The 11926-nt window shown below is 43.2% G+C and overlaps 1 protein-coding gene across 1 annotated transcript; it reads right to left on the bottom strand.

Moving 5' to 3' along the window:
- Positions 1-1504: 1504 nt before the first annotated feature.
- LOC115138767 (gastrula zinc finger protein XlCGF7.1-like) lies at positions 1505-5406 on the bottom strand. Its single transcript, XM_029675974.2, has 4 exons — positions 5102-5406; positions 4411-4642; positions 3676-3777; positions 1505-2754 (listed from the first exon to the last, which is right to left on the bottom strand). Exons 2-4 carry the CDS (start codon positions 4508-4510, stop codon positions 1979-1981), a joined length of 978 nt encoding a protein of 325 aa, XP_029531834.1. The 5' UTR covers positions 4511-4642; positions 5102-5406; the 3' UTR covers positions 1505-1978.
- Positions 5407-11926: the final 6520 nt, after the last annotated feature.

The raw sequence follows: 11926 nt of genomic DNA, 5'->3' as shown, positions 1-11926 counted from the left end.
ATATGTGAAAAGGGCACATTTGTTTTTTTGTAGTAGAAAGATAAGCCTTTCCAATGATGACATCAGTGTGCATCATGTGATGAACCAATTATGAGTAGGCATTATCTAATTGAATGATGTCACTGGAAACAGAAATGTTTTGTGTGTGTCCCTTTAAGCGAATGAGCATACAATGTTGCTTTGGCATGTGCAGTGTAGGGCATAAGAATCAATAATAAATCATTGTGTCATATTTTGTTTACTAACCATACATTAATATCACAAGACTTATTAGAGGTAATAACTTGAAAAGACCCAACCGCTCTGGATAAAACCTGCTCTTACCATGATCAAATCATCCTTTCATCCTCCTTCATCAGGATCACCTTCACAGTGGTACTGAAATAGGACTTCCATAATGTTCTCTGGTACACAGCATCTTCTGTCAACATAATGTTCTCTGGTACACAGCATCTTCTGTCAACATAATGTTCTCTGGTACACAGCATCTTCTGTCAACATAATGTTCTCTGGTACACAGCATCTTCTGTCAACATAATGTTCTCTGGTACACAGCATCTTCTGTCAACATAATGTTGTCTGGTACACAGCATCTTCTGTCAACATAATGTTCTCTGGTACACAGCATCTTCTGTCAACATAATGTTCTCTGGTACACAGCATCTTCTGTCAACATAATGTTCTCTGGTACACAGCATCTTCTGTCAACATAATGTTCTCTGGTACACAGCATCTTCTGTCAACATAATGTTCTCTGGTACACAGCATCTTCTGTCAACATAATGGTCTCTGGTACACAGCATCTTCTGTCAACATAATGTTCTCTGGTACACAGCATCTTCTGTCAACATAATGTTCTCTGGTACACATCATCTTCTGTCAACATAATGTTCTCTGGTACACAGCATCTTCTGTCAACATAATGTTCTCTGGTACACAGCATCTTATTTCAGCATTCTCAAGTCGGAGGTTTACTGACTGGGCAAAACTGTCATTTTGATCAGCACTCCTGTAATTGTCCAATACATAATCAATGTTCCTCAGCATGACAGCTGAAGCAATAACTTTGTTCTTTGTTGTTGATGGCCTGAGATTGAAGGTTCTATCCCTGGATCCTGGAGTACACCTGAGGATTTGCTGGCTAGAGCTAGTTTACAAGGTATGAACACATCCTAAACAGTGGTCAGAGTTCAACCTCTTGTTCCTCCTTTGTGTGCCACACCCTCTCCCGTTTCTACTGTATGTATGAGCAGATTTCAAACAAATGGCTGTAGTAAGTGTTGTGGTGCTTATAAACACGAAAATTGAAGTTTTTTGTAGATGGGAGAAGAAGAAAAAATGAGATGGGAGCAATCGCAGATGAGTTCACAGCTCTTTCATACGAACTCTGAAATATCTATTTACATAAACGGGTCATTGATTTCCTACTAGCTTCAGTGCAACTTTAAGAGTATTTTTCTGTTGTTGAAATGTATCCTAAATCAAAGAGGGAAACACATCTGAATTCAGAGTAAAGACTTTATTATCAGTATAACTCATAGCCAATACAGTTAGGCCTACATAACAAAAAATAGAATTTACCAAGCTTTAAGAGTTCCATATAGCATCTAATACCGTTCATTCAAATATGTATCAATCCATTATTTTACCATTTCCCTTTTACACACCTTTAGCAACATTACACAGTTAACCCCTAGATATTTTTTCTCTCTACTTTCATTTTGATTCAATGTCCTTAAGTCAGGTTAAGCCAAGCATTGTAGAATGTCCCCCACTTCTTCTATGAATGCCATTATGGAGGTAACTAATCCTGCAGGTCTGGCATTGCTGATACGGCTTCTCTCCTGTGTGCCCACTGATCCACTTAAGGAATGATTTGAATGTTGAAAAATGTACATCAGTCATATGTAAAGCTTCTGGTGGATACATACTTACTGTATTGTCTGACTGATGCGAGTACGTTAAGAACAAGGGTCTGCTACAGTGAGATCAATGGTAAGGCTTCTCTCCTGTGTGTTCGCTGGTGTGATTTCAAGTTACTTTGTTGAGAGAAAAAGTCCCCACATTCAGAGCAGCAGAAAGGTTTCTCTCCCGTGTGCACCCTCTGGTGAACCTTTAGCTGATTCGACGAGGTGAAGCGCTTCTCACAGTCAGGACAGGAGTATGGCTTCTCTCCTGTATGTATTCTCTGGTGATGTTTGAAGCTACCTACATAAGAGAAACTCTCCCCACATTCAGAACAATTATAAGGCTTTTCTCCAGTGTGCACTCTCTTATGAACTGTTAGATGGCTTGGTGAGGTGAAACCCTTTCCACAGTCAGAGCAGGAGTAAGGCTTTTCTCCTGTGTGAATCAGCTGATGACGTTGCAAGTCTCGCAGATAGGAGAAACTTTTGCTGCAGGTAGGGCAGTGGTGAGGCTTCTCTCCAGTGTGTGTTCGTTGGTGACCTTTCAAGCCACTCAGTTGAGAGAAATTCATCCCACAGTCAGAGCAGTGGTAAGGCTTCTCTCCTGTGTGCACTCGTTGATGAACTGTTAGATGATGTGATGCAGGAAAGCGTTTCCCACAGATAGAGCAGGCATAAGGCTTCTCTCCAGAATGTTTTCGAAGGTGTCTTTCAAGATATGATGGGAATGGGAAGCTCTCCTCACAGTGTGGGCAGTGGTGAGACCCCTTAGCTTTGCTCCATTCCTGATGTTTCTTCCCTGATGCAGGAAATGTCTCAACTTGGTCAGAGGAGTTAGAGGTCTCTCCTGGGTGAATGACAACATAAAAACAGGTGAACAGGTGCAGCACAATATATTTCATTTTTATTTAACCTGGAAAGTCAGTTAAGAACAAATTCTTATTTACAATGACTGCCGACCCCGGCCAAACCCGGACGACGCTGGGCCAGTGCCTCTAGCACTGAGATACAGTACCTTAGGCCTCCCGGGTGGCGCAGTGGTCTAAGGCACTTGCATCGCAGTGTGTGCCACCAGAGACTCTGGGTTCGAGGCCAGGCTCCGTCGCAGCCGGCCGCGACCGGGAGGTCCATGGGGCGACGCACAATTGGCCTAGGGTCATCCGGGTTAGGGAGGGTTTGGCCAGTAGGGATATCCTTGTCTCATCACGCACTAGCGACTCCTGTGGTGGGCCGGGCGCAGTGCACGCTGACCAGGTCGCTAGGTGCAAGGTGTTTCCTCCAACACATTGGTGCGGCTGGCTGCTGTGTTAAGAAGCAGTGCGACTTAGGACGCATGACTCTCGACTTTCCTGTCTCTCCCGCTCATCGCTGCGGGAGTTGTAGCGATGAGACAAGATAGTAACTACTAAAAAAAACAATAGGATACTACGAAATTGAAAAAAAAAGAAAAAAAAAAGAGGGTACAATTTTTCAAAATAATTTAAAAGACCGCTGCGCCACTCGGGAGCCTACATCCACAATCATTGTATCCAATGGAAATGTGTCCAATAAAGTACTATTGAAACAGGGTACAGAGAACTAACCTTCTAGTGTATGGAGAGTACTATTGAAAAAGGGTACAGAGAACTAACCTTCTAGTGTATGGAGAGTACTATTGAAACTGGGTATAGAGAACTAACCTTCTAGTGTATGGAGAGTACTATTGAAGTGGGGCTAAGTAGGTTTCTCTGGTTGAAACTATAATGCTACATTTCCTTTCACTTCTTACCGTGATCAGATTCCCCAATGTCGTCGTCTTCCTCTTCTTTTATGATGACTTTCAGGCCCAGTGTTTGACTGCTGTTTGATGATGTCATCTCTGGACTCGCTCCTGTGTGAATGAGAACATAACAAATTATGTAAAAACGGTGCAACTACATCATTTTTTTTATTTATTTTACCTTTATTTTACTAAGCAAGTCAGTTAAGAACAATTCTTATTTTCAATGACGGCCTAGGAACAGTGGGTTAACTGCCTGTTCAGGGGCAGAACGACAGATTTGTACCTTGTCAGCTCGGGGGTTTGAACTTGCAACCTTCCGGTTACTAGGCCAACGCTCTAACCACTAGGCCTCGCTCAACAGCCTAAAAATGGTAATTAAATTAATCTGACTAAAAGGAAAGTAGGAAAACCAGCTGGCCTTGAGGACCAGAACACCACTGGGAAAGGGGGATACCAGGTCAGTTGTCCAACAATGTTTTTAACTGAATGTTTGGAACTGAATCGCGTCTTCCTCATTTAACCCAACCCCTCTGAATCAGAGAGGTGCGGGGTACCTGCCATAACTGACATCCACGTCTTCGGCGCCCTGGGAACAGTGGGTTAACTGCTTTGCTCAGGGGCGGAATTACAGATTTTTACTTTGTCAGCTCGGGGATTCAATCCAGCAACCTTCCGGTTACAGGCCCAACGCTCTAACCACTAGGTCGAACCGCTGTTGATAAAAACCTGCTCTCTTCTTACCTGAGTAATCATCATATTCCCAAATCTTCACTTCCTCCTCTTCATCTTTCGTGATGATATTCAACAGGAGTGTTTGACTGCTGTCTTTCACTGATGCCATTTCTCCTGCGGTGCCCAGTGATGTTGTCAGTCAGGACCCAGTCAGTGTAGTCTTGGGCTCAGTGTGGAGAAGCGGTAGAAAGCTGCAAGATTGTTATCCTCACTGTTCCAAAATAAAGTCCAGACTAACAACCTGTAAAATAAGTATGTATGAAATGCACGACAGTTATGTCATTTGATGGCTTGCTTGCTATATAGCTAGTTAGCACACACCTCCCCTGATTAAAAAAACACATCCCATATTTTCTGATTTATTCAATGTTGTAACGCAAACTTAGTTCCCTGTCCCGGGCCTTGGGTGGCTAAGCAACGAAATAAAGTCTACATGTGCAAGGTAGCTGGCTAACGTGAGCTCTGTAGGGTTTTTAGCCAACATATTTCGCTAGCTAGCTAGCTAAGCAGCTACATAATAATTGGTTTAGCTAGCTAACGTTACATATTTCCTAGTGTTGCTTACTTGCAGGGGGGAAAAAACGTTATGCGGCGACATTGTTTAGCAATGCATTGTTTGTTAGCTTTAGCTAATAGTTGAGTCTCAAACGCTAGCAAGGCCTTCTCTGGCCATTTGCCCTGCAACCCGGCGGGTTCTTACCTGAGGCCTTGTTTCGCAAAAAAAGTATCAGATATTTTTTTGTGGACTGGTTGAAGTTATTGTTAATTGTTTAAATTCTATTTATGACCTAACATCTCCTCTAAAATAAGAACCAGAACAAACGCAATAGCAACTTCCTCGTTTTCTTTCTCGACATACTAGGCGTTGTCGTCAAACTTCACTTAATGTAGACACACGCCACCTCTTGTCCGGGAGGGTCTTTTTCTTCTTGGATGAGGTTAAATGGCGATTGGCATCCCAATGAATGTTGCATTACCGCCTACAACTAGATTGAGCCATATATCCATTCCAGCGGGAAGTTGGGGTGCTGCACTGGGCCTTTAATAGTCTTGTATTAGATGACCCTTATAGCGGCCTGCAGCATGTTGAAGAAAAATCACAACACACCCAACCCCAAACTAATTTCCGCTGCTATGTATAAATCCCGTATGAAAATGTTAATACCCTACCATCTAAACCTACACTAATTAAAAACCCACCACCCTATTCCACTATTTAAACCTATCTAGTCCTACCTCAGGCCAACGCCTGGAAGGACTGGACACCACCACTCAACACACCCTGTAACTCTTCTGACGTAAAATCTCGTACACCCAAACACTTCTCAGCAGCTGCCGCAAGAACCTCTATTTTCTGCGACCTGCGGTACGGTTTATAACCATTGCTATGAATGCTAAAAAGTCAATCTTACTGTAGCATATATCAATCGTTGGCTTATCCCTCGGTACTAGCACAGATCTACTACTCACATGAACCCTCTCAGGACCCCTCCCACTTGACCCATCTTCCTCAGCATACAACACCTTCTGCACTATTCTAACCCTGGCAACTTCAACCTGCCTCTCTCGCACCAGACATTTCTGATCCCCAGCCCCATGGGCACCCCTACAATGAACACTTTCTCTTCTTTCTCCAATACTACACATTCCTTTGTCTGATGTCCTTCTTCTCCCTCCTACACCCTGATGCCACGTGCCCATAATCTTGACACCTGTAACAATGTAAAGGATTCGGCACAACAGCTCACAACAGGGATAACTGAAATATCCTAAGTACACTTTGTCGGGCAAAGACTCAACAGCAAAACTCAAAAGAACAAATAATGACTTCTGTTTTACAACTCATACCACCCTGTCTGCATCACCCGCCGATTTCAAGCTCACCCTCTTCGACCTCCTTTGCCCCTCTTTTTCCCTCCATTCCTCCTCCGTATAAGTCTCCTTATGATAATACTGCAGTTCTCCTAACAAACATCTCGTTCTTGCCCCATCTCAAGGAAAGCCATCTTCCTTCTTCCTTTCTTCCCCTACCACGGGTCAAAGTTCAGCATGCGTGTGAATCACGGGAATACTATAAAGAATTACTCCGATTTTAGTCATTTTATTTGTAACATAAATGTGATATTGCACTCTTCTCATGCGAAAGTGAGGTCCGTATGGAAACGAGATTTTGCACACACACACACACACAAACAATGACCCAGCAGCTAGACTAGCCAGAGCATTTCTGACTAAGTTCTGAATGATGAAGTAATGTAGACATCATGCAGGGACTTGTTGTCCAAGGGCCAATAGATGGCAGGCGTTGTTCTGTAAATCGACTCACTCTTGATGAATGTTGATTTAAAGATGAACCCATCACTTTGATTGGTCTACAATTGTATGGTGAACAGTGTCTAACAACCTCATTCCTGTTTGGAGATAATCTCAGCATCCTGTGCATTGTGTCTGATTTGACTTGAATGGTTTCCTTTTCTTCTGTAAAACAAGACATACATCCAGGTCAGGTGTGATTACCATCTGTGTGGTGATTGTATTTGGTTTCAGGGACTCTGTTGCGTGTAGGTGGGTCGTTCCACAAAAGGAGTGCCTTTTTGATGTTTTAAGTAGAAATTGTGCACCAATATTGAGTTTTAAAAGTCTGTTATATGAAATGAAGTGCCCTGTAATATAGACCACATGGAGAATTGAAATCAATAAAGACTTGTTAAAGTGCCAAAATGGAGCATTGTGACATATACCTTCTGACTTCAAAGAATTTAATCCACTTATCCCCAAAATGTCTGAAATGTCTTTCATTGTTAATCCCTAGTTATTTTGTTGATTTGAGAATCTTTTCTGAAGATTATTTATTTTGTGTGATTAGTGATTTATTATACATTACCGGTCAAAAGTTTAGACACACCTACTCATTCCAGGGTTTTTCTTTATTTAAAAAAAAAAAACTATAAAAAACAATACATCAAAACTATGAAATAACACATATGGAATCATGTAGTAACCAAAAACAGTGTGTAACAAATCTACATATTTTAGATTCTTCAAAGTAGCCACACTTTTCCTTGACGACAGCTTTGCACACTCTTGGCATTCTCTCAACCAGTTTCATGAGGTAGTCACCTGGAATGCTTTTCCAGCAGTCTTGAAGGAGCTCACACATATGCTGAGCACTTGTTGGCTGATTTTCCTTCACTCTGCGGTCCAACTCTTTCCAAACCATCTCAATTGGCTTGAGGTAGGGTAATTGTGGAAACGAGGTCATCTGATGCAGCACTCCATGACTCTCCTTCTTGGTCAAAAATCCATTTCACAGCCTGGAGGTGTTTTGGGTCATTGTCCTGTTGAAAAACAAATAATAGTCCCACTAAGCGCAAACCAGATGGGATGGCGTATCGCTGCAGAATACTGTGGTAGACATGCTGGTTAAGTGTCCCTTGAATTCTAAATAATTCACTGACAATGTCACCAGCAAAGCACCCCCACACCTCCTCCTCCATGCTTCACAGTGGGAACCACAGATACAAAGATCATCCGTTCACCTACTCTGTGTCTCACAAAGACACAGCGGTTGGAACCAAAAATCTCCTAATTGGACTCATCAGACCAAAGGAGTGATTTCAACTGGTCTAGTGTTTCTTGGCCCAAGCAATATTCTTCTTCTTATTGGTGTTCTTTAGTAGTGCTTTTTTTTGCAGCAGCAATTCAAACATGAAGGCCTGATTCACTCAGTCTCCTCAGAACAGTTTATGTTGAGATGTCTGTTCCAGACACACAAAATGCTTACTTCTCTCAAATTTGGTGCACAAATTTGTTTACATCCTTGTTAGTGAGCATTTATCCTTCATGCCAAGATAATCCATCCACCTGACAGGTGTGGCATATCAAGAAGATGATTAAACAGCAAGATTACACAGGTGCACCTTGTGCCAGGGACAATAAAATGCCAGTAAAATGTGCAGTTGTGTCACAAAACACAATGCCACAGATGTCTCAAGTTTTGAGGGAGCATGTAATTGGCATGATGACTGACGAAATGTCTACTAGAGCTGTTTAACGCCAGCCCAGGACCTCCACATCCAGCTACTTCAACTGCGGCATCGTCTGAGACCAGCCACCCGGACAGCTGATGAAACCGTGGGTTTGCACAACCGAATAATTTCTGCAAACTGTAAGAAACCCTCTCAGGGAAGCTTGTCGTCTTCACCAGGGTATTGACCTGACTTCAGTTTGGTGTCAAATGCTTACCTTCAATGGCCACTGGCTGGAGAAGTGTGTGCTCTTCACAGATTAATCCGGTTTCAACTGTACCAGACAGTCATGTGTGCGAGCAGTTTGCTGATGTCAACGTTGTGAACCGAGTGCCCCATCGATGGCAGTTTGAATGCACAGAGATACCGTGACAAGATCCTGAGGCCAATTGTTGTACCATACATCCTCCACCCAGACCTCAGGTTTCAGTATGATAATGCACAACCCCATGTTGCAAGGATCTGTACACAATTCCTGGAAGTTGAAAATGTCCCAGTTTTTCCATGGCCTACATACTTACCAGACATGTCACCCATTGAGCATGTTTTGGATGCTCTGGATCGACAGCGTGTTCCAGTTCCCATCAATATCCAGCAACTTCACACAGCCATTGAATAGGAGTGGAACTATATTCCACAGGCCGATCAACTCTATGCGAAGGAGATGTGTTGTGCTGCATGAGGCAAATGGTGGTCACACCAGATACTGACTGGTTTTCTGATCCACACCCCTACTTTTTTTTTTTGGCATCTGTTGGTCACAGATATCTTATCTGTATTCCCAGTCATGTGAAATCCACAGATTATGGCCTAATAAATGTATTTCAATTGACAGATTTCCTTTTATATGAACTTTAACTCAGTGAAATGGTTGCATATATATTTTTGTTCAGTGTACTTCCAAAAAGGGTCTAATGTACAAACAAACCAAAAAACATGCCTCTTCAGGACCTCAATGTATTGAGACTGATGTTCCAACCTGTGCATGGCAGTAATGAGTGATTGGAGGTGCCGAACAGGCATTTTTGGGGGTTGCTTGTATATTTAAAAGACCTACATACTTGGGCTTAACCTGAGAAAATGAAAATGGTAGCTCAGCGAAACTCCATTCTTGGTGAGTAACGAACATATTTTGACATTATACCGCTGTCTAATGAGTAGCGCTGAACGTTTAGTGTTTTGGTTTGGTTTTGGTTCGTTTTCAATTTTAGATTATTTAAAAGCATTATGAAATAATGACATTTATTTTAGAGCTTTTTTAATGGAAATCCCAAAAGGCAAAAATAGTGAACATTCAATTACCAAAACATTGAAAATATTCCGTTGGCTCAATCAGGTCCAGATTGGTTAGACGTCAATAGGAAATGACTGTGAAATAATACAACATTTCAGTTGGGTATATTACTTACTATTTATTTGATGACTTTATTATTTTTCAATCCTTAAACTTAGTCATCTCATCTCAGATAGTAGAAGAAAGCCAGCCAGACGTCCTCTCTGTGCTCCCAATACTGTACTGTATTTAGTCATACTATTTTTTTTTATTTCACCTTTATTTAACCAGGTAGGCCAGTAGAGAACAAGTTCTCATTTACAACTGCGACTTGGCCAAGATAAAGCAAAGCAGTGTGACACAGACAACAACACAGAGTTACACATGGAGTAAACAATAAACAAGCCAATAACACAAACAAGTTAATGACACAGTAGAACAAATAAAGTCTATATACAGTGTGTGCAAAAGGCATGAGGAGATAAAGGCAATAAATAGGCCATTGGAGCGAATAATTACAATTTAGCAGATTAACACTGGAGTGATAAATGAGCAGATGATGTGCAAGTAGAGATACTGGTGTGCAAAAGAGCAGAAAAGTAAATAAAATATAAACAGTATGGTGATGAGGTAGGTAGATTGGGTGGGCTATTTACAGATGGACTATGTACAGCTGCAGCGATCGGTTAGCTGCTCAGATAGTTGGTGTTGAAAGTTATCGCCCCCGTGTGGCGTCTTAAATATCGCCCCCGTGTGGAATATTCGTGTATAAAGACTCAACGTCAAAAGTAACTAACAAAGTATTATCAGGGAGAGGATCAAGAGGTGCAATAATAGAGATCATACTGCTGGTGTCCTTTAGGAGGGGAGCTGTTCTGAGACCATACTGCTGGTGTCCTTTAGGAGGGGGAGCTGTTCTGAGACCATACTGCTGGTGTCCTTTAGGAGGGGAGCTGTTCTGAGACCATACTGCTGGTGTCCTTTAGGAGGGGGAGCTGTTCTGAGACCATACTGCTGGTGTCCTTTAGGAGGGGAGCTGTTCTGAGACCATACTGCTGGTGTCCTTTAGGAGGGGAGCTGTTCTGAGACCATACTGCTGGTGTCCTTTAGGAGGGGAGCTGTTCTGAGACCATACTGCTGGTGTCCTTTAGGAGGGGAGCTGTTCTGAGACCATACTGCTGGTGTCCTTTAGGAGGGAGCTGTTCTGAGACCATACTGCTGGTGTCCTTTAGGAGGGGAGCTGTTCTGAGACCATACTGCTGGTGTCCTTTAGGAGGGGAGCTGTTCTGAGACCATACTGCTGGTGTCCTTTAGGAGGGGAGCTGTTCTGAGACCATACTGCTGGTGTACTTTAGGAGGAGCTGTTCTGAGACCATACTGCTGGTGTCCTTTAGGAGGGGAGCTGTTCTGAGACCATACTGCTGGTGTCCTTTAGGAGGAGCTGTTCTGAGACCATACTGCTGGTGTCCTTTAGGAGGGGAGCTGTTCTGAGACCATACTGCTGGTGTCCTTTAGGAGGGGAGCTGTTCTGAGATCATACTGCTGGTGTCCTTTAGGAGGGGAGCTGTTCTGAGACCATACTGCTGGTGTCCTTTAGGAGGGGAGCTGTTCTGAGACCATACTGCTGGTGTCCTTTACAAAGGAGGGAGCTGTTCTGAGATCATACTGCTGGTGTCCTTTAGGAGGGGAGCTGTTCTGAGACCATACTGCTGGTGTCCTTTAGGAGGGGAGCTGTTCTGAGACCATACTGCTGGTGTCCTTTAGGAGGGAGCTGTTCTGAGACCATACTGCTGGTGTCCTTTAGGAGGGAGCTGTTCTGAGACCATACTGCTGGTGTCCTTTAGGAGGGGAGCTGTTCTGAGACCATACTGCTGGTGTCCTTTAGGAGGGGAGCTGTTCTGAGACCATACTGCTGGTGTCCTTTAGGAGGGAGCTGTTCTGAGACCATACTGCTGGTGTCCTTTAGGAGGGGAGCTGTTCTGAGACCATACTGCTGGTGTCCTTTAGGGGGAGCTGTTCTGAGATCATACTGCTGGTGTCCTTTAGGAGGGGAGCTGTTCTGAGACCATACTGCTGGTGTCCTTTAGGAGGGGAGCTGTTCTGAGACCATACTGCTGGTGTCCTTTACAAAGGAGGGGAGCTGTTCTGAGATCATACTGCTGGTGTCCTTTAGGAGGGGAGCTGTTCTGAGACCATACTGCTGGTGTCCTTTAGGAGGGGAGCT

This window comes from Oncorhynchus nerka, linkage group LG12 (genome assembly GCF_034236695.1).
Source record: "Oncorhynchus nerka isolate Pitt River linkage group LG12, Oner_Uvic_2.0, whole genome shotgun sequence".
NCBI classification, from domain to species: Eukaryota; Metazoa; Chordata; class Actinopteri; order Salmoniformes; family Salmonidae; genus Oncorhynchus; species Oncorhynchus nerka.
This window is presented reverse-complemented; position numbering and strand designations above follow the sequence as displayed.